Source organism: Rhododendron vialii, chromosome 4a, assembly GCF_030253575.1.
Source record: "Rhododendron vialii isolate Sample 1 chromosome 4a, ASM3025357v1".
NCBI classification, from domain to species: Eukaryota; Viridiplantae; Streptophyta; class Magnoliopsida; order Ericales; family Ericaceae; genus Rhododendron; species Rhododendron vialii.
Genome location: NC_080560.1, coordinates 6,343,480 through 6,367,141, shown reverse-complemented (window position 1 = coordinate 6,367,141; position 23,662 = coordinate 6,343,480). Strand labels below are relative to the sequence as shown.

At 38.7% G+C, this 23,662-nt stretch overlaps 2 protein-coding genes across 3 annotated transcripts in view; one reads left to right on the top strand and one right to left on the bottom strand.

The window, feature by feature from the left end:
• The first annotated feature begins 1,610 nt into the window (after positions 1 to 1,610).
• On the top strand, positions 1,611 to 4,529 carry LOC131322911 (F-box protein At3g07870-like). Of its 2 annotated transcripts, none has more exons than XM_058354496.1 (2): positions 1,611 to 2,964; positions 3,708 to 4,529. In XM_058354496.1, the coding sequence occupies exons 1-2, from the start codon at positions 1,756 to 1,758 to the stop codon at positions 3,960 to 3,962; spliced, it is 1,464 nt and encodes a 487-aa protein (XP_058210479.1). In that variant the 5' UTR covers positions 1,611 to 1,755; the 3' UTR covers positions 3,963 to 4,529. The 2 variants fall into 2 exon arrangements, with proteins under 2 accessions (XP_058210479.1, XP_058210480.1); XM_058354497.1 differs by having other exon boundaries at positions 4,297 to 4,528.
• A 1,343-nt stretch (positions 4,530 to 5,872) lies between these two features.
• Positions 5,873 to 23,662, bottom strand: part of LOC131322913 (F-box protein At3g07870-like) — a 96,704-nt gene continuing 78,914 nt past the window's right edge. Inside the window, exon 2 of the mRNA XM_058354501.1 lies at positions 5,873 to 6,695. Within this exon, the coding sequence (XP_058210484.1) occupies positions 6,250 to 6,695 (446 nt within the window). The 3' untranslated portion in view covers positions 5,873 to 6,249. The remainder of the gene's footprint in view (positions 6,696 to 23,662) is intronic.

Here is a 23,662-nt window from a genome sequence, read left to right as displayed (position 1 = left end):
TTTGTTAAATGAACACTCACAAGAAAATAGATTTCTTTTTCTTTTACTTCACTTTACTTGACTTTTCCTGAGAATAACTTTCCTGTACAACATTCCTGGCAACTGAACGGAGCCGAGTAACTAGTAAATCTCTACTATACTTACTTCGTTGGGTTTTGGTTGATCAGGTATTTTGAGTTGAGGGGGTTAAATGATACACATTCATAGTTGACGGGATGCTGGTGAAATTGACCCCCTTTTTTCCCCGAGAAAGTCTACCCACAAATCACGGTGTGGACCCACTCCGGTTCCAACACAAACTATTCTCCATCCCATACCACATTCTAATGGAAATTCTGAGCAAACTACCCATGACGACGCTCAACAACTGCAGGTGCGTGTGTTCATACTTCCGCAACTTGATTTCAGACCCTCAATTTGCTCAACTTCACCTCTCTGCATCACAACCCTCCCTCTTGCTATCAAACTGTTGGCATTTTCGGTACCAGCATCTTCGGTGAGTGAAAAGGCAAAGGGCAAAGGCAATAGAGTTTCAAAACAAAATGTCTGTTCACACAGACAAAAGTGCACAGATTTTTTTGTGACGCCCGCCACGGGTCCCACATAAACGATTCGAGCCATTCATTAAATATAAAATACTTTTTCAAAGGTCCCGGTGAAAATTAACTCAATCCGATATTTATAGGTGCTCGATCCATTCATTTAAGTTTTCATTATCCTGAAATCTCCATGAAAAGTTAGATGATTAGATCAAGAACATATAAGTATCGGATTGAGCTTATTTTTCATAGGGACCATTGAAAAAGTGTTTTACATTTAATGAACGGCTCGAATCCTTTGTGTGAAATTCGTGATGAGCCTCACAAAACATTTGTGCACAATCTGTACACTTGTATCTGTGTGGATAGTAGCCGTACTATCCGCAGAGACGATTTGCAAAGAACTACGCAGTAAAAAACGTGTTTGGCCCCATTTCGGGTCCCAAAAAATCTAGAAAAATATCCATAAATTTTTGCATATTATTTTATGCGACCTTGTAAAAAATCAGCTCCAGCGGATATCAGTAAATATTACTTTTGAATTTGTAGGGGTGAAACTACTCAATTCGCTCCTACGAATCCAAAAGTAATACTTACTGATATCCGCTGGAGCTGATTTTTTACAGGGCCCCATAAAATAATATTCAAAAATTTATGGATATTTTTCTAGATTTTTTCGGGACCCGAAATGGTGCCAAACGCGTTTTTCTCTGCATAGTTCTCTGTAAATCATCTCTGCTGTTAGAATTTTTGTTTCAAAAAGTATAGAATCACCGCACCTTTGGCCACTGTATGCCCATTGGAGCCCATTCCGGGCCCCCACAAAAATATAGATAAATATTCATAATTTTAATACTATAATATTTTGTAGAGTTCTATAAAAAAATCAACTATAATAAATATCAGTAGGTATGTTTATCTGAATTTGTAGGTGCAAAACTGCAAGATAATTACAAATTCAAAAAATATACATAGAATTGAATTTGATTTTTTATAGGATCATGAAAAATTATTATTTTAAAATTTTAAAATATTTTTTTATATTTTTGTGGAGCCTATCTAGAGTTTGGTACAAATTTCAGCATATTTCCCTCCCAAAAGAACCGCCAAAACCTTCACTTTCATTTCGATAAATTCCACACTAGCGGTTTGCACTTCTCTCTCTCTCTCTCTCTCCCGCGCAAGTCTCAACCCTATTTGTCTACACGGAAATGCGATGTATCCCAGTAGCAGAAAAAGGAGAGCCGAGACCCAGATAATCAACCAAGAAAACGAACCAGACGAAACCCAAGAAGAAGATGAAACAGAAGAAGATCCTCAAATGATCGATACAATACCAGATCTCCCGACCCACATCGTCTTCGACATCCTTTCACGACTCCCAATCAAGACCCTCTTCAATTGCCACCGCGTTTGTAAGGACTGGCTCTCTCTCATCTCCGACCCTCGTTTCGCCAAACTCCATCTCTCTAGATCACAGGTATGCCTCTTGGTCAAACCCATCACCGAACGCTACCAGTCAAGGAAACTCAACTTGGTCGATCTCCGGATTGCGACCTATGCTCGCCCTCGCGAGTCTAGGATCAAACTAGTCCCCAAAATCAACCTCCCCAAAGACCCCAAAATTGCTTTTAACATTGTAAATTCCTGTAATGGGTTTCTATGTTTGTCTGAGCCCGCAACCGATGACCCCATTTATGTTTGCAATCCAATTTTGGGGGAGTACATTACCCTTCCAAAATGCTCTAGCGGCAAAACTGTTTCCAGCTGTGCTTTTGGTTTTAGCCCTGTGACTGATCAATACAAGGTAGTTCGGTCCTTCCGCAATGGAGACTATCATGAGGTGGAGATATATACATTGGGTGAAGGGTTTTGGAGAAACATAGGAAACGACCCATATGGAGTGAAACCTAGGTTTGATTCCTCGTTTGATACATTCGTCAGTGGATCTCTTCATTGGTTTGCTTTCCACTATCGTAATCCAGACTTAATTAATTGTTTTGACTTTACAAGTGAGCAATTTCAAGCAGTTCCTGGACCTTCGGGGTTTTGTGAGAGTCAGAAGGAATATATGCGCCTTGGAGTGCTACAAGGTTGCCTCTCTATATGTGATTTTTCAGACGGTGATCATGTCGATATATGGTTGATGAAGGATTATGGAGTGAAGCAGTCGTGGAGCAAGGACTTTTACATTGTTTATATGATAAATGAAACTAAAATCTACGACTATTATGAGCCGATTATGGTTTTGGAGAGTGGATTGATCTTGATGTTAGTTAATGAGGATTCTCTTTTGGTGTATGATCCTGTGTTGGAACACTATGAGGATATTCACATTTATGGGATTGCATCCATGTTCCGTGGAACTGCTCATGTTCCTAGCTTGGTTTCACTCGGGGATATTGCAAGAGGAGAAAACCTAAAGGTACACATTTCCAGACCAAGATAGCTGTTTGTTACTTGAATTTAAATCATGTTATATGATGCTTTTGTAAGTGTTTCATCAGTCGGCAATTTGCTCCATGGCAAGTTTAGGTCTTATTAATTTCCTTGATTTCATGTTTTTCACAAATGGTTTGGTTCATCTACTTCCTTATAATTTATTTCTTCATTGTCTCTGCCCTTATATACTTGAAGTATGACCTGTTCTCTGTAGGGATGTGGTGCTTCTCATAAGCCCTAGACTTGACACTTTATGTGGTAGGTGAATATACCTTGGCATGGTTTTGTGATAGAAATGAATTGTGCTCATCACACTTTCCAGCTTCTTGGTTTGGGATCTTCATTTCTCTATTTTTCCAAAGAGATATGTTGTTCTATGCTCCTCCTTTCGGTATACATCAGCTATGCTATGATAAGCATCTCTTTCTCAGGCCATTTTTAGTTTTTTACACTTCTATGAGACTACATGATTCTTAGTTGAGTTATGTTAGTGAATGACTTCTTCCCAAACTCACGCTATTGTCTGGACATGGTTCATGATCGGAATGCAAATAGTTAAGCAAATGAGTCGGTAAAAGAACAATTCAGGATGGATCTTAAGCCTTAGATGGAATGGGAAACAATTGCATTATGAGATGATATGGGAAAGTTGATTGGTAGGTTACATGATGCCAAATTATTGGTTTATACTGTGACTATTGGCACTCATACTTCTTTTTTCCACAGGAAGCACTTGGGTTCTTGGTTTCTTACATGCTTGGCCAGAAAGCTTCTCAACCTCATGCTTTCTGGTCATGGAGTGTGAAACAGATCAGTGGATCAGTAGTAAGACATGCAATTGAGAAATCAATGGCTTATCAACAAAAAGATCAAGGAATAAGAAACCAATGGGAATGTTTCTCGTGTCTGTACCTTATCATACACAGAAATGTTTCTCGTGTATGTACCCACCGCCGGCATGCACAAACATTGTTAATATAGTATTTTGCCCTTTGTTCTCGTAGATAATTTTGCCTAATTCCTTCCAAACCTGCTGCTGTAGTTGAAACCTAACCTTTGTGCATGTAAGAAGCCACTCCTTCACCTGGGGAAACATTCATTAAGAGCTCACCTGGCATGACCTAGATATAGACATCACTCACTTTGGCGCTTTTGGCTGATTATAAACCGTTGACCTATTTCTAGTTTTTGACAAGTAATGCAACCAAAAAGAAAACATAGAAATAGCCAGGCAAATTTATCTCTGTCTTAACTTGTTTACCTACATTCCAATGGTATAGATGTGCTTTTTTATATTTACACTCCAATGGTACAGATGTGCAGAGCCTGAGGCCTCAGCAACTTTTTGGGAGGAAGAACGAATAAACAGATCCATTTCAACGATAAGTCAGAAAGAGAGTGCATTTTGGGTATACTGGAGCAGGGACTTCTTGAAATGTTCAACCAACCAAGACTGCATTTGGCTGTTTCAAGCACATTAGCAAGTTAGAATCTGGTAAATTTGCTGTTTTTTTTTTTTTTTTTGTTCGATCAACCCCATGTAACAACCTGTGGCAAATACAACCTGTGGCAAATTTACTTGGACATGGAATCAATGGGTTTTCGTCTAGGTGTCTTCGCAAAGCACAATGATTGGGACTTTCCTTCTCTTTGGAAAGAACATAAATGTGTTAAGTATATAGTTTTAGTTTCTTAATGGCTGGAGGATTGAGGGAGAGAAGTGCAAACTGCTATTGGTCTTGGACTGAGCACTCGTTGCCTTCTTCTTGCTCCTCTTGGTCTTTGTACCCTCTCAAAGATTAATAATAAAAAATCGCCGTTCAAAAAGAAGAAGTGCAAACTGCTATTGTAGGGCTTATAGAAAGCAAATTGAAGGTTTTGGCGGTTAACAGAAAATTTCAAGAAAGAAAAACACTTCCCCATCTAAAAACAAAAAACCAAAAACATAAACAATGGCACTTGGCTTAAATCATAGTGATTAAAAGTAGGCACAATAACTGATCCATAATTAGCAGCGAAGATGGAAAGAGTAGTCCCTCGTCCTCAACCTAATTTCAACCTCAATTCTGATGCGATCGGGCCGTGATTTGTTGAAGAATAGACATGATCTGAACAATTGAAAAAATTAGAAACAGTAGTAATAATATGCTTTACTTGTTGGGAAAAGTCATGGACACTAGATTAAGAAAACAAAATCAGGAATGAAGGAACTACTCATAAACCAAAGATCACTTTTCAGATTAGGACATATACGAACACAGCAATTCTAAATAAAAGATGAAACGGACACGGCGGGTACAAGGCAAAACATATGCGTGCATGTGCGTGTACACATATATATGTATATAGTTGTTATTCATATGAACATTCCATCCTGAAACAACCAAAACAAATATGGTTAATTTTATTTGGTCAAAATTAACTTATTCGCTTTTTTCTCCTATTTTTAGGGTACATAATACCCCGAAAGCATTTCAATGCTATAACATGAATCATCCCTGTCATATTTTCATTCACGTCTTTGTTGAGACATGATTGTCCCCTAATTAATACGTAATAAATAATTTTATTGCATATGCCACATGGCGAGTTCATGTCCCATACGTGTACCCGACGCATCAACTGTGTGTCCACGGGGTGCCCAATGCGGATAGGGCAAACAGTTAGGAGTGTTGGTGCTTCATAACATCTCATAATAATTCTGAAAAATGTTGAACATTTCAAACCAGGCCTAAATATTTCAAAAGCAAACCCTCAACAAAAATATAATTAAAATAAAAAAATAGATTTTCTGTATATTCCAAACCAAGCCTAAGCATTCAAATATAACCTAGCCGTTAAAGGAATTGATTTTCAAACTCCTTCTCTTTTTCTTTTTTTTTCTTTTTTTTTATATCTATGGGAAGATAGTTATATTTGTCACGTGATGATAAAAATGTAGAGTCACAATAGTTTTCGTCGCGTCATAAAAAGTACTCGCAGCTTTATCATTAACCTTTTTAAAATGCACCTATGTAAAAACGAACAACATGCAAGCAATCAAAATCCCATAAGAAGACCATGAAACTACCTTAAAAAATTGAAAAAAGACCTTAGCCCAAACAATCACATGATCTGGTATACGTACGTACAATATGAGCTAGTATGATCTCACAATTGATGTGAAGTTTTTACCCATTCATAGCAACCATGGCGGGCAGAGGAAGCTTGGTGCATGAGCAATTGATTCGGGCAAAAATAGAGCTTCGTGATACTTAATTAATCCTGTTTAAGGATTCTGAGATGCAAGAACTTTGCCATATTTTTCTTGATCAGCAATAAGTTTATTGAGAATCATCAATATGGTTCCATCTTTGAAAACTTTTATCGGTTGGATTGGTCCAGCTATCCCACAAGGATATGGTAGCTTACAAATCCATTTCCATGTCCGAGCCCCCGTACGTTTGTGCTCTCTCATCACCCACACATTTACATGACTTTCCCGATCGACATCGAAAAGGTATAAAAAATCCTCCAAAACTTCAAGATGCACGATACCATCGATTTCACAAGGCAAGGAGAAAGTACTTCCCAATTCCTCAATCTCCACATCAAAATAGCATAACAATCCTGAAGCCATGTCCCGCCCTAGCCAATAAAGTGCACCATTCACCAAAACAAAATCAATACCAGGGGACATAGAACTGCGAGGGAATCGTATTCCGTTGTGCCCTCCTCCTCCGATGCTCCGCCATGTATCATCCCTCCCAAGGGTACAGACCTCAAACGATATAATAATATCATTAGCATATTCTCTTTACTTTTCATTACATCTCAAGACCTTGTATTCATCACTCAATGGACTATACCCAAAACCGAAACTTGACCAACTATTTGCCGGTTTTGGCGGTTTTGGAAGGACAAAAGGTCGTCGTCCTTGAACAATTGGGTTACACACCACAACATCATTATCAACACGCAAACAAACCAACCCATTGCATGCTCCTATTACTCGTCCTTTATAGCCATTGAGGGGGACGTAAATCTCAGATTTGAATGTCACGGTGGCGTTTTGGCGGCCTAAAGGAGCAAGGTTGTCGTCGTCGTCGTCTTCTAGCTCGAGAATGCTGAATTGAGCAGGGTTGGTGGGGCCGTCAGAGGGACGGTAGAAGATAAGACTGAGAGGAAGAGACCACCTCGAGCTATGCGATTTGGCGAAGCGGGGTTGGAGAATCAGTCTGCGCCACCTCTTGCATACTCGGTTGAATCTAATGATGGACTTGATTCTTAATAGAATGTCGAAAATTACATCATCTGGAAGTTCTGAGATGGTGGTGGTTGCGGCGGCAGCAATAGCCCTTCTTTTCCGCGGTGGTGGTGGTAGACCAGAACAACTCTTTTTGTTCACTCCCCTCTTTGCCATGAGAGACAGAGAGTACTGATCTGGGAGTTTTTTCTTCTTCTCGTAGTTGATGGGGTAGAAGTTACTTTCAGTGCATGAACCCTAGCTATGATATAGAACGTGCAAAAAGATCGAAAATAGAGTAGGGTTCAAGTTATTGATCATGATATAAATAAGGATTCATTAGCCCTAGAGGAGTCCCTGTTTTATTACAATATGGAAAGACTTCCAAAGTTTTTTTTGATTGGCAATTTTTTTTTTTTTTTAAACAGGGAGAGGGGAAAGGGGATTCTTACCAAAAGTTGGAAAAAAACACCAAATGAGTCGAGGCAACCGCCTGAGGTTTAACAAGGGAGCCCTAAAAATAAACAAGCAAGCACAGGCCGAAACCCAAATATACATATCAGCCAAAACAAAAACAAACGGGCCCAGAAAGGACCCGTCTGGCAAAACCAAACACACAAACCCTAACTACACTTCCTTGTACGACTCGAGGATTTTCGTATCTGAACGAAGAGAAAAAATTCACTTGCGGCTCAAGAAAATCTTACTCTCTCAAGGGTGTTAAATGAATTAAGGTGAGATTTGGACTTTATAGTTTATAGTAGTAGTATTTTCTTTAGGTTTACCTTCATTTTTCAGAATACTTATTAGCTAGGGAAAATTTCAAAATTGTGTCCTCCCTTAAGGCCTTAAAGGATGTTAGTGAAGGGGTATCTTTTGTGAAGGCAAATCTTAAAGGATGTTAGTGAAATTTACCATTTTTTTCAGTGAAGAGTGTCCCGATTAACCGAACTACTCCGTAATTTATTCAGCCCCTCCCACAGCCCTATACATGTGTTTGTGTGAGGTGAGGATGCCCCAAGGACAAATTGTTGTCGAGGAAAATTTTGTATTTTGGGAATTTTGTTTTTAAAAATAACCTAAACAAATAAAAACTTGCTTCTTTATCCTTTTTTGGCCTAAAATCCAAGATTCAAATACGACTTGAAGTGAAAAATTAAAATGTTTTCGGACCTGGAAAAAAAGAAAGTTTGCCAAAAAACTCAACCAGAAAAGGTCCAGTAACCTCATCAAACAAGGAAAATGACATTGGACATTTGCATCCAACATGTCATTAAACTTAAAACAAAACTCTGCCCATCTAAAAACAAGAACAAATAAAAAGACACTTCGCCTAAAACATAATGACAAATAAAGGCGGGAAAACTGATCCATAAGCATCAAAGATGGAAAGAATCCGTCGTCCTCAACCTAATTTCAAGCTCAATTCTGATGCAATCCATGACTGGTTGAAGAATGGCCATCTGACCGATGGAAGAGAGAAACAATAAGAATGCATATTAACATGACGATTCAGATGTAATTAGCTTGTTGAGAAAATCCATAGATATCAAATTGAGTAAATAAAATCACGAATGCGCAAATACTCATCAAACCATCTGAAGGTGGATAAAGTGATTTATGGGAGAAGAAAATACAGAACGCAAAAAATGAACGAGCGTGAAATAAAACGGTTGTTTGAATACGAAAGTGAAGACATGATGACTAGATGCATGAGTCATCTGTCCAAATGTTTGCCAAAAAATCTCTCACCTGAGTCAATGCAGGGACGATTCAAAACAAATGATGGTTATTTTCCTTAATAGTACTTCTTCCGTCTCTTTTTAAGTGTCCAGCTTCGTAATTCTAACTTATTAAAGATACATCATCATTACATCTTCCACATTAACTTTGACTTCCACTTTCCATGAAAATGTATCTACTTTAAGGGACAATATGAAAAAAGTACCTACTTTTTTCCAATAACTGAACGAATATGCACATGGAGAATGAGCTTGGGTTAAAAACAAATGTTGGATGTGATGTTGGAGAATGAGCTTGGGTACTCTTTTTCAATTTTCAGTCTCGTTGAACCAGTGCACTTTATGTGTTTGATAAAATGCCTAAATGAGTTCCTTTCCATTTTCAAACCCTATTGTATGAGTTAAACTTGATTTTCATGGTTAAATCTTCCGGGTGAGATCAAATGACAATGACTCTCACTTGAGTTATCAAAGAGAAGCATTGAATGGCCTAAGTTATGGGCAGAATGAACCCCTAGACCTTGCCACTTTTAATTTCTAGTCAATCTTCATTTTCAATTAAAGTTAGGAGGTAGAGAGAATTTCTATCACTCAAAAGTTGGCCGTCTCAAAGCCAAACTAAAGATTAGCGGTCCTAACGCTAAAAACCCTTCGTAAAGCAAACCTTCTGGCCCAGCTCCATTGGCACCCTATGGATTCGACATCGGACTTCCGAGCTTATTATGCTACAGCCGACCTAGCCCTACGCTTGGGTCATTCTTTACTACGACACATGTTTAGGTCGCAAACAGTTAAGACCTATTATATATTGATAAATAGGGTTTGCAAAGTACTACAAGATATTATAAGGCAAACATAAAAATGTTTAGCTTTAGTTCCTGAAAAGTGAGTAGAAAGAAGACCGTTACAAAAATCTTCCGAGCCTGTAAGGTATACACTGTATTAGGAGTTTCGTAAGGGGCATGTTAATGGTGTGCGATTGCAAACTAGAAAATGAAATTGTGACCTCGCATCGACTACCTATTTCTTGTGTCGTATTTTAGCATTAGTAATCTTCGTGGCAAAGGTTGCACCAAGTTAGTTATTGCCGAAAAATTTCTCCGTTAAGACCTATACATAACATTTTGTAGTGCCACAATGTGCACAACAAGAAATTGCCCTTACGTTTGATTTCTCACTCAGGTTCTCCAGTCCTTCTTGCCGTAAAAAATTACTTCAGGGCCGCGAAGAATTAATCTGGCCTCAAAAGATCATTACTCAGGGCCGCGAAGAAATACTCTTGGTTTTGAGGAATTACTCTTGGCCGCGTGGAATTACTCTTGGCCGAGAGAGATTACACTTGGCCGCAAAGAAATACTCTTGGCCGCGAATAATTACTCTTGCACGCTAAGAATTATACTTGGCCGGGAGGAATTACACTTGGTCGGGAAGAATTACTCTTGGCCGCTGATAATTACAATTGGCCGTGAAGAATTACTCCTGGCCGCAACTAATATTTGTGGCCATGTGTAATTCCTTACGGCCAAGTGTAATTCTTAGCGGCCAAGAGTAATTCTTCGCGGCCAAGTGTAATTCTTAGCGGCTAAGAGTAAGTCTTCGCGGCCAAGTCTAATTCCTTGCGGCCGAGTGTAATTCTTAGCGGTCATTAGTAATTGTTTGCGGCCAAGTGTAATTCCTCGCGCCAAGAGTAATTCTCTGCGGCCAAGAGTAATGCAACAGAGAATTACTCCTGGCCGCAAAAAATTACATGGGTGGCGTATATAAAAATCTATAACCTCCTAGAACAATAAATGTTATTGCCGAATGGAACTTAAGAAGTTGTAGATGCCCCACAAATGACCTTACTCGCACTGATGATTTTTAAACCGGTCTGCTTTCAGGCAAATTTTAATAAATGAAATTTCACTAATTTCGTTGTTGGTTTTCCTCTCTTTCAGTACTTTGAAAATCATAATTGTCAATGTACAATTGGTCTAGATCCGTTTTAAAATGAGGGATACGAGCCTTTTCCCGAAAATATTTTTTTCCCCAACCCACCAAGGGTAAAATGGTAATTTCATTTGATGTACAAATGAATTTTTTTTTTATCAAAACTACTTCAGTTAGAAAGTAGACTTAAAAAGCTTTTAACGGTCCAAACCTCGCACAAATCGGATTTCGGGTGTGTCTGTGCCAAGCCCGCAAAAGTTTGCCGGTCATAAAATTTGAAGGACGTGCTTGAAGCGCAATGGAGTGCGCCTGGGGAGCATCAAAATGCGCCTGGGCTCACAAAAGCTGCTTGCACGTTTGTCCCGGACACTCCAAAAATCGAATTTGCACGTGGTTTGGACCGTTAGAAAGCTTTTCCATTCTACTTTTTAACCCAAGTAATTATGACCAAAAATGTTTTATACATGAAAAGATTTGACCATTTTACCATCAGTGGGGAAAAAAATTATTCATGTGATTGCCGAATGGAACTTAGAATGTGTAAAGCCCGGCAAATGACCTTAGTGGTTCCGGTGATCTTTGAACCGGTCTTCTTTCAACCAAATTTTTATAAATGAAACTTCACTAACTTCGTTGTTGGTTTTCATCATCTTTTAGTACTTTAAAAATCCAATTTTTCTTTATACAATTGGTCTTGATCCGATTTAAAATGAGGTGAATACGAGCCTTTTCCCAAAATAAAATTTTCAACTCATTCAGGGTAAAATGATAAATTGTACTCCCTCCGTCCATTTTTTTGTGTCCAGTATTCCATTTTGGGCTGTCCTTTAATAAGTGTCAATTTTGTAAAGTTAGGGAGGTAAAAGTTGGTGCATTTTCTATTTTGTCCCTAAAAGTAGATTTCATTTTGAAAAGTTAGTGAGTAAAAGTGTAATGATGATGGGTAAGTGGAGAAAAGTGGAAGAAAAAATTGATGTGAAAAGTGTAATGATGATGTCTTTTTAATAAGTTAAAGTTACGAAGCAGGACACTTAAAAAGGGACGGAGAGAGTACATGATTTTGGATCAAAACTACTTCGGTTAGAAAGTAGATTTAACAAGCTTTTCAATGGTCCAAACCACATGCAAATTGGATTTCAGGCGTGTCTGTGCCAAGACTGCAAAATTTTGCTTGTCGTAAAATTTTAAGGATGCGCCCGGGGCGCCATGGACCGCGCCTTGGGACCATAGAAATGCGCCTGGGGCGCACAAAAATAGCTTAAAAGGTTCAACTTTGCGTGTTTGTCCCAAACACTCCATAAATCTGTTTTGCTCGTGGTTTGAACAGTTAAAAAATTTGTCCAATCTACTTTCAAACCCAAGTAGTATGGATCCAACATGGTTTCTACATAAAAAGATTTGACCATTTTATCCTCAGTCGATCAAAAAATATAATTCTTTTCGGGAAAACGCTTGCAACTCCTTTATTTTAAATCAGATCAAGACCTATTATATATTGATAAATAGGATTTTTAAAGTACTACAAGATATTAGAATGCAACCAAAAAAATGAAGGATACATGATATGCTCGTTCCAATTGACAAATAGGGTTTTTAAAGTACTACTCCATCCGTCCCTTATTTAGAGTTCAGTATTTTATTTTGGACTGTCCCTTAATAAGTGTCTATTTTGTAAAGTTAGTGGGTAAAAATTGGTGCATTGTCTATTTTGTCCCTAAAAGTATATTCCATTTTGAAAAGTAAGTGAGTAAAAGTATAATCATGATGGGTAAGTAGGGAAAGTGAAGGAAAAAGTTGATGTAAAAGGTATAATGATGATACATTTTTAATAAGTTGGAGTTACGGAGCAGGTCACTTAAAAAGGGACGGAGGGAGTACAAGATATTGTAGTTTTTTTAAAAAATTGGCAAGGGGCAAGTGAGGCCGGTGGAAATACAGGGGAATCGTGCTTTTATGATTTTGCTTGCTGTAGCTATTGTAGAAATTGGAGAGGGGCAAAGCGAGGTTGGTACTCGATCGGTAAGAGCCATGATATACTTTTGCTGACAAAACAGACTCCAAACAAAAGCAAAAACACAATGTTACGTGCACTTTTACCGGCCATTCTCTATGGTGCCACTGACATTGTGTAGTTTAGTCGGCGGGAAAATGTCCCTAAACTTGCTGAATGATTGATGTTCTTAATTATTTACCATTATTTGTGTCTTCCTTTTTTTTAAAATAATTAATCCATATCACAAATAGATGTTTTTTTCATAGTTCTAGACCAATTTACATGCAACTCGACTAATTATCGAAGGACCATTCTCCCCGTACACTAGCCCGTGCCCATATCCACATTAGATGTTTTAGAGTATCCCAGACTTTCTTGGTAATTTCTTTTGATGTACAAATGATTTTTGATCAAAACCTCTTCAGTGCTAGAGTAGATTTCGAACCGGTCTGCTTTCAACAAAATTTTTATAAATAAAACTTCACTACTGTCGTTGTTCGTTTTCATCATATTTTAGTACTTTGGAAATCTTATTTGTCAATATACAATTAGTGTTGGTCTGATTTAAAATGTGGGAGATATGAGCCTTTTACCAAAATAATTTTTTGTGACCCACTAAGGTAAAATGGTCATTTCATTTGATGTACGAATATCGAAAGTACTTCGGTTCGAAAGTAGATTGGACAAGCTTTTCAACAGTCCAAACCACATGCAAATCGGATTTCAGGTGTGTCCGTACCAAGTTCGCAAAATTACGTTTGTCATAAAATTTTAAGAATGCACCCGGGGCGCAATAGAGTGCACCTAGGGAGCATCAAAATGCGCCTGGGCACACAAAAGTTGCATAAAAGATCCAACTTTGCATGTGTGTCCCGGACACTCTGAAAATCCGATTTGCGCGTGATTTGGACCGTTAAAAAGCTTGTCCAATCTACTGTCTAACTCAAGTAGTTTGGACTGAAGATGAATTATCCATAAAAATATTTGACCATTTTACACGCAGTGGATCAAAAAATAATGCATTGCGTTAAAACGTTTGCAACTCCCTCATTTTAAATCAAGTCAAGACGTATTGTACATTGATAAATAGGGGTTTCAAAGTACTACAAGATAGGAGAATGCCACCAAAAAAATGTTTAGCTTTAGTTCATCAAAATCAGGTAGAAAGGAGAACGTAACAAAAATCTTCGGAGCCTGTAAGGATACAGGGTATTAGGAGTTCCGTAAGAGGCATGTCAATGGCGTGCGATTGCAAGCAAGAAAATTAAATTGTGACCTATAAATAAGAATTTGTAGTGCCACACTGTGCACAACAAGTAGTTGGCCTTATGTGTGTTTCGAACCACAATTCCCAGATTTTTTACTCTTTTTCTCCGGTCACTTGGCTAATTATCAGGATAAAAGAAAAAAGGAAAGTGAAAAGGTAGTGTTCGTGAAAGATTACATGGATGTGTATTTTGCTTGATTGATGACATCATGACCATATGTTACATGGGTTGTGTATATAAAAAGCCCTATGAGCTCCTAGAACTATGCATGTGATTGCCGAATGGAATTTAGAAGATGTAGAACCACATGTAACGACCCTGATTTTTGGTAAATAAAAATTTCGTTAAATATTTAAATTTTATTTTAACTCCTTGGATTTGCTACTAAATTTTTTTTTAATTTTAATAATCCGTCATAATTAGATTTGAGACTTATAAAATTATATCTTTCACGCCGAGCAATCTAGTCATTTTCTAAAGACAAGTATGCTTATAAAAGCACTTGTATATTTTCCTAACGAGTTAGATAAAATCTTTAAATCATATTTCTTGGCTAGAAATCCTACTTGGCAAGTAGAGTTAGTTTCCAACCGATTAGTTGGAGGACCCGAACCACCGATTCACCTAGTTACAATACCCTAACCCTAATTAGACCTTTTAGACCATCTTTGAGCCTTATGAACCCCTCCAAACCCTATAGGACCATTAGACAATGGGAGTAATCATTTTTACTCCCATGACAAGTCATTTCAAACCCTAATTATTACCAATATTCCTTTACCCCTTGGTCCATAATTGTTAGGGGAATTTTTGTCCTTTGGTTAATAGACCTTTGACTTGCCAATAAGCATGACAAGACAAGTCATACTTGGAATCTCATCATTTTGCTTCCCAAGGCTAGCTTTGCATGCATGCACACCTATGTCCTAACCTTAAGCCTAATTATCTTAGGTTTTACTTTCCTAGATGAATATATACATGTACTTATATACCTATATATGTCTATACATAGAACAAGAGAGAGAGAGAGAGAGAGAGAGAGAGAGAGGGCCGGATGGGAGAGGCAGGTGGAGTGTGTGATTGTGTTTTGGATACTTACACAAGCAACCTTAATAGCCCTAAGCCTATTTACTACATGCCAACCCATTCTAGTCTTCCAAAGTACAAAGCTAGCCCATGATTATATTCTTTCTTGCAAGCAACCTCCCCATAGACTTGACAAGTCAAAAACCCTTCATGATGGCCTAAGATTTGGCCTAAATTGGAAAAGACAAGTCATGGAAGACTTGGCATGCTTTCAAGCTTGATTGGACATGGCAATGGAGCAAAATCCATGGGAGAGAGAGAGAGAGATATGGCCGGCTATGGAGGGAGAGGAGGAGGCCAAGTTTTGGCTATAAATAGCACCCCATGTTTGTCATTCAACTCACACCTTCACTCCTTTGCTCTCACTTCTCTCTAGAAACCATTTTCATTTCCAGTCAGCCTACTGCCTTCACAAATCTTCATTTTTCTCCTGCTCAAAGTAGTTTTTAGAACCAACTCCCTTCGGGAAAGTTGTAGAGCACTTCGAAACCTTCAAGTTAGACCCAAGAACCATCCCAATCGGTGAAGAAATGACAAAGATATTGGCATCCGAAGTTCAGTAAAAATCTCGGATTTCCATTTCCAGACAGCATACTGTCTCTTCCTTTATCACCATTTTTCTCCTACCTAAAGTAGTTTCTAGGATCAATTTCCTTCACGAAAGTTGTAGAGCACTTCGAAAGCTTCAGTTTTGACCCAAGAACGATCATATTCGGCCAAATATTGACCGAGTTACTACCATCCAAAGTTTGGTCCAGATTTGCGAGTTTCACCGCCCGTAGAAAACTTCCAACTAGCTTATTCGGCCCCGACTAGTTTCGGATCAAGGTAGATAAATCTCTACTCATTCTCCCTAGTATAACTTTAGTTATTTTTGTTTATGATAAGGCAAGTTAAAGTATTAGGAATAATTAGCAAGCTCGTTTTACAAAATCTTGAAATAACATTACGATCATGTAGATTTTCTCTACTCACTTCCCTAAGTATAAGTAGAGTCCCTCGTCCAATAACTCTACGTATAGCATAGAATCGTACGTTAGAAAGTAAAATGTTCTTGATTCAAAGTATCAATATCCTTATCGTTTTTCTTAAGTAGATAAGGTTATCTATTGTTTAGTTTCAAGTAGATAAGGTTATCTATCGTTTAAAATGCATGATTGTCAATAAGTTTATCTCGCTAATGGAAGTACGAGCATGTTAGATAAATGACTTTTTCTTAAATAAACATATGTTGTATTGAACTTCCCACAAAAGAAAGAAAGAACGGTTTTCGAAAGATAGAATTTGACACTTGAATAGAAGTAATCGTATTTTGATCTTTAAGATAGTTTTGAGCATGAGTAACAATATAGAATTGGATGATCTTGTTAGATTACAATGAATGATTTATGGTTGCGTATGTGAAAAGTCCTACTGCGGAGTTTATGCATGAGAACGAGACACGAAAATCGAGAAAATAGAAACATGACACCTAGGGTGTGGTTAACAAGAAAAAATGTGTTTTGAAGGAGGAAATATTTTTGAAACTACATAATGACCGATTTTGGGTGGCATTATGTGAGTTGTGTGCGTGTGCAAAAGTAAGATTTGTGAAAAACCCAATGAGAACTCGGAGCGGCAGAATCATTGTGGGAATACTCGGAAACCCGGAGCGGCGGAACCGAGGGTTTAGATTTCGAAAACCCCCCATGGGAACCCGGAGCGGCGGAACCATTGTGGGATACTCGGGAACCTGGAGCGGCGGAACCGAGGGTTTTGAATTGTGTGCGTTCCCATGGGAACCCAGAGCGGCGGAACCATGGTGGGGTATGGCTTGGTTATCCGCGGTACGGAGCCAATGCAATCGTGTGCCAATGGGAACCCGGTGCGGCGGAACCATTGTGAGGATACTTGGGAGACCGAAACGGCGGAACCGAGGTTGGGTGTGTTAAAAACGGATTTTGAAAATGTTGATTTGGTTATGAAAAGTGAAAATGGAGACACGGTCTACGATGAGTCGCGTAGGAGAAACTCAGAAAATCTTGGACACCAACGATAGTTATATAGCGATTGCGGATGTGTTATTGATATTGTCTTTTGTAGTTGTATATACACGTATCATGTGGAAATCGATGTTTTATTATAACCTGTTGTTTATAAGTTATGGGTTAGTGGGTATGGGATTGTTCTATTGAGCGTTGTAGCTCATGGTGTTACCTTTTGGTGACCCTGACATATTATATCGGTGGCGACGCTGGTATAATGTGTCAGACCTTGTAGATTATCAAGATGAACAGTACACCTTGGAGGCTTTTGGAGCTGAGGAGCTGGCTAGGATGGAGGAGCAGGGGGAGCTGTAGATAGGAACCCTAGTCTACCCTCCTTTTGTTGAATAAGATTACTCTTTTGAGAATATTCTGTAATATTGAGCCAGACTCTATTTAGTTTTTCAATGAAATTGCCTATTTAACGTTCCCAAAATTCGGGGCGTTACACCGCAAATGACATTAGTGGCACCGATGATCTTTGAACCAGTCTGCTTTCAACCAAATTTCATAAACAAAACTTCAATAATTTCGTTTTTGGTTTTCATTGTCTTTTTGTACTTTGAAATTTCTATTTTTCAATATACAATTGGTCTTGATACCATTTAAAATGAGGGTGATACGAGCCTTTTATCGAAATAATTTGTTTTCAACCCACTAAGGATAAAATGGTCATTTCATTTGATGTACGAATGATTTTGGATCAAAACTACTTCGGTTAGAAAGTAGATTGAACAAGCTTTCCAACGGTCCAAACCACATGCAAATCAAATTTCGGGTGTATTTGTATCAAGCCAGCGAAATTTCGCTTGCCGTAAAATTTTAAGGACATGCCCGGGGCGCAATGAAGTGCGCGCCTGGGGAGCATCAAAATGCGCCTGGGGCGCACTATAGCTACTTAATAAGTCAAACTTTGCTGGTTCGTCCCGGACACTTTAAAACTCCGATTCGTACGTGGTTTGAACCATTAAAATGGTTACCCAATCTACTTTCTAACCCAAGTATTATGGATCCAATATTAGTTATACAGAAAAAGAATTGACCATTTTAAAACTCCATTTCCAATATTTCTTGCTCTGTTTCTCCAGTCACTTCAATTATCGGCATAAAAGAAAAAAGGAAAGAGAAAAGGGGAAAATGGGGTGTTCGTAAAAGCATGTCCACTGAATCTGCCTCATGTGCTTGGTTACCGGCTCGATCGATCGCCAAGTTTCTTATGGACAGCATTTCCCAGTTGAAGTGAACTTGAAGATTGGAATGAATTTGGTGGTTGTTCAGTTACAATTTGGTCAGCATGGTTGTCCTCCTCTCTGACTCACAAGTAGGGCCGTAAACAAACCGAGTAGCATGCGAGCTTGGCTCGGCTCGACTCGTTAAGGCTCGATTCGGCTCGTTTAGTAACGAGTCGAGCTCGGCTCGGCTCGTTAAGGGTGGTTTGGCTCGATTAAAGAGACTCGTTATGTAAATGACTCAGCTTGGCTCGTTAAGGCTTGACACTCGAATTTTGGACTCATTTAGTAAACGAGCCGAGCTCGAGAAGCTCGGCTCATTTACAGCCCTACCTCACTGGGCAAAAGTAAAATGTTCACCAGAGAAAATAAATCTTATACAAGCAGATGAATATGGGGAGACAATTAAGAGATTTTGCAAATGAAGAAATTTTCTCATTAATTTCCAAAAGTCTAGAGCAGAAAACCAACAGAAGGGAAATGGACACAAAGGTCATGCTTTGACAGCTTCCAAGGTAGAAAACTGGGCAGCCTCCGCCTCTGGGCCTGCTGAGCCCCTAAAGAGCAAAATAGCAAGGTTTCCAATGCAGAAGTGAATGAAACATCCGTAACAGTTAGTCACGAACGAACCAAAATCTGTCCCTACGATGAACTGCCACCCCGGCCCGTATATCCCATCGAATTCCTGCAGCGAACACCAAAAACAAGATCAATGCAGAGGAAGTTAGTACAGATATAATCTTCTTTTTTTGCAATGAAGAGTGTCCCGATGAACCGGACTAATCTCTCCAGCCTCTCCCACACATATAATCATTTGCAGGTATTTATGTGGACGCAAAGAATTACTCAGGGCCGCGAAGAAATACTCTTGGCCGCGAGGAATTACTCTTGGCCGGGAAGAATAACTCTTGGCCGCGAAAAATTACTCTTGATCGCTAAGAATTATTCTTGGCCGGAATGAATTACACTTGGCCGGAATGAATTACTATTGGAAGCAAAGAATTACTTTTGGCCGCTGATAATTACACTTGGCCGCGAATAATTACTCACGGCCGAAACTAATACTTGCGGCCAAGTGTAATTCTTAGCGTCTAAGAGTAATTCTTCACGGCCAAATGTAATTCTTAGCGGCCAAGAGTAAATTTTCGCGGCCAAGTGTAATTCCTTGCGGCCAAGTGTGATTCTTAGCGGCCATGAGTAATTCTTTGCGGCCAAGTATAATTCCTTGCGGCCAAGAGTAATTTTTTGCAGCCAAGAGTAATTCTCTGAGGCCAAGAGTAATGCAAGAGATAATTACTTCTGGCCGCAAAAAATTACATGGGTGGCGTATAAAAAAATCTATGACCTCCTAGAACTATGAATGTTATTGCCGAATGGAACTTAAGAATGTGTAGAAGCCCCGAAAATGACCTTACTCGCACTGATGATTTTTGGACCAGTCCACTTTGAGGCAAATTTTAATAAATGAAATTTCACTAATTTCGTTGTTGGTTTTCATCGTCTTTCAATACTTTGAAAATCCTATTTGTCAATATGCAATTGGTCTTGATCCAATTTAAAACGAGGGATACGAGCCTTTTCCCGAAATATTTTTTTGCCCAACCCAGTAAGGGTAAAATGGTAATTTAATTTGATGTTCAAATGATTTTTTTTTAATCAAAACTACTTCAGTTAGAAAGTAGACTGAAAAAGATTTTCAACGGTACAAACCACGCGCAAATCGGATTTTTGGCGTGTCCGTGTGAAGCCCGCAAAAGTTTGCTTGTCGTAAAATTTGAAGGATGTGCCCGAAGCGCAATGGAGTGCGCCTGGGGAGCATCTAAATGCGCCTGGGAGAACAAAGGCTGCTTAAATGGTCCAACTTTGCGCGTTTGTCCCGGACACTCCGAAATTCCCATTTGCGCGTGGTTTGGACCCTTAAAAAGCTTGTCCAATCTATTTTCTAACCCAAGTAATTATGACCAAAAATGATTTATACATAAAAAGATTTGACCATTTTACCCTCAATGGGTAAAAAAATAATTCATTTCGGTAAAATGCTCGCAACTCCGTCATTTTAAATCATGTCACGACCTATTATATATTGATAAATAGGGTTTACAAAGTACTACAAGATATTATAAGGCAAACATAAAAATGTTTAACTTTAGTTCCTGAAAAGTGAGTAAAAAGGAGACCGTTACAAAAATCTTTCGAGCCCGTAAGGTATACACTGTATTAGGAGTTTCTTAAGGGGCATGTTAATGGTCTGCGATTGCATGCTAGAAAATGAAATTGTGACCTCGCTATCGACTACCTAAATCTTGTATCGTATTTTAGCATTAGTAATCTTCGTGGCAAAGTTTGCACCAACTTTAGTTATAGCCGAAAAATTTCTCCGTTAAAACTATTTATAACATTTTGCAGTGCCACAGTGTGCACAACAAGGAGTTGGCCTTATGTTTGATTTCTCACTCATTTTCTCCGGTCCTTCTGGCCCCAAAAAATTACTTTAGGGCCGCGAAAAATTACTCTTGGCCGCAAGGAATTACTCTTGGCCGAGTGAAATTACATTTGGCCTAAAGAATTACTTTTGGCCGCGAAAAATTACTCTTGGATGCTAAGAATTATATTTGGCCATGAAGAATTACTCCTGGCTGCAACTAGTACTTGCGGCCAAGTGTAATTCTTAGCGGCCAAGAGTAATTTTTTACGGCCAAGTGTAATTCTTAGCGGCCAACAGTATATTTTCGCGGCCAAGTGTAATTCTTAGCGGCCATGAGTAATTGTTTACGGCCAAGTGTAATTCCTCGCGGCAAAGAGTAATTTTTCGCGGTGAAAAGTAATTCTTTGCGGCCAAGAGTAATGCAGCAGAGAAGTACTCATTGCCGCAAAAAATAACTTCTGGCCAGAAAAAATTACATGGGTGGCGTATGTAAAAATCTATAACCTCCTAGAACTATGAATGTTATTGCTGAATGGAACTTAAGAATTAATGTGTAGATGCCCCGCAAATGACCTTACTTGCATTGATGATTTTTGAACTGGTCCGCTTTCAGGCAAATTTTAATAAATGAAATTTCACTATTTTCGTTGTTGGTTTTCATTGTCTTTCAGTACTTTGAAAATCATATTTGTCAATGTACAATTGGTCTTGATACATTTTAAAATGAGGGATACGAGGTTTTTCCCGAAATATTTTTTTCCCGACTCACTAAGGGTAAAATGTTAATTTCATTTTATGTACAAATGTTTTTTTTAAAATCAAAACTACTTCAGTTAGAAAAAAGACTTGAAAAGCTTTTTAACGGTTTAAACCACGCACAAATCGGATTTCGGGTGTGTTCATGCGAAGCCCGCAAAAGTTTGCTTGTCTCAACGTTTGAAGGATGCGCCCGAAGCGCAATGGAGTGCGCCTGGGGAGCATCTAAATGCGCCTGGGCGCACAAAGGCTGCTTAAATGGTCCAACTTTGCGCGTTTGTCCCGGACACTCCGAAAATCCAATTTGCGCGTGGTTTGGACCATTAAAAAAGTTTTCCAATCTACTTTCTTACCCAAGTAATTATGAGCAAAAATGATTTATACATGAAAAGATTTGACCATTTTACCCTCAATGGGTATAAAAATAATTCATTTCGGTAAAACGCTCGCAACTCCGTCATTTTAAATCCTGTCACGACCTATTATATATTGATAAATAGGGTTTACAAAGTGCTACAAGATATTATAAGGCAAACATAAAAATGTTTAGCTTTAGTTCCTGAAAAGTGAGTAGAAAGGAGACCGTTACAAAAATCTTTCGAGCCCGTAAGGTATACACTGTATTACGAGTTCCTTAAGGGGCATGTTAATGGTGTGCGATTGCATGCTAGAAAATGAAATTGTGACCTCGCCATTGACTACCTTAATCTTGTGTCGTATTTTAGCATTAGTAATCTTTTGCATCAACTTTAGTTACAGGTGAAAAATTTCTCCGTTAAGACCTATATATAACATTTTGCAGTGCCACAGTGTGCACAACAAGGAGTTGGCCTTATGTTTGATTTCTCACTCATTTTCTCCACTCCTTCTAGCCGCAAAAAATTACTTTAGGGCTGCGAAGAAATACTCTTGGCCGAGTGAAATTACACTTGGCCGTAAAGAATTACTCTTGGCTGCGAAAAATTACTCTTGGATGCTAAGAATTATACTTGGCCGGGAGGAATTACACTTGGCCGGGAGGAATTAGTCTTGGCCAGGAAGAATAACTCTTGGCCGCTAATAATTACACTTAGCCGTGAAGAATTACTCCTGGCTGCAACTAGTACTTGCGGCCAAGTGTAATTCTTAGTGTAATTCTTAGCGGTCAAAAGTAATTCTTCGCATCCAAGTGTAATTCTTAGCGACCAACGGTATATTTTCACGGCCAAGTATAATTCTTGCCTGCCATGAGTAATTGTTTGCGGTCAAGGGTAATTCCTCGCGGCCAAGAGTAATTCTTCGCGGAGAAGAATAATTCTCTGCGACCAAGAGTAATGCAACAGAGAATTACACTCGGCCGCAAAAACTTATATGGGTGGCGTATGTAAAAATCTATAACCTCCTAGAACTATGAATGATACTGCCGAATGTAACTTCTGAATGTGTAGATGCCCTGCAAATGATCTTACTCGCATTGATGATTTTTGAACCGGACCGCCTTCAGGCAAATTTTAATAAATGAAATTTCACTAATTTCGTTGTTGGTTTTCATCGCCTTTCAGTACTTTGAAAATCATATTTGTCAATGTACAACTGGTCTTGATCCATTTTAAAATGAGGGATACAAGGTTTTTCCCGAAATATTTTTTTCCCGACTCACTATTTTAAAATGAGGGATACAAGGTTTTTCCCGAAATATTTTTTTCCCGACTCACTAAGGGTAAAATGTTAATTTCATTTGATGTACAAATAAATTTTTTTTTTTTTATCAAAACTACTTCAGTTAGAAAGTAGACTTAAAAAGCTTTTAAACGGTTCAAACCACACGCAAATCGGATTTTGGGTGTGTTCGTGCGAAGCCCGCAAAAGTTTGCTTGTCGTAAGGTTTGAAGGATGCGCCCGAAGCGCAATGGAGTGCGCCTGGGGAGCATCTAAATGCGCCTGGGCGCACAAATGCTGCTTACATGGTCCAACTTTGCGCGTTTGTCCCGGACACTCCGAAAATCCAATTTGCGCGTGGATTGG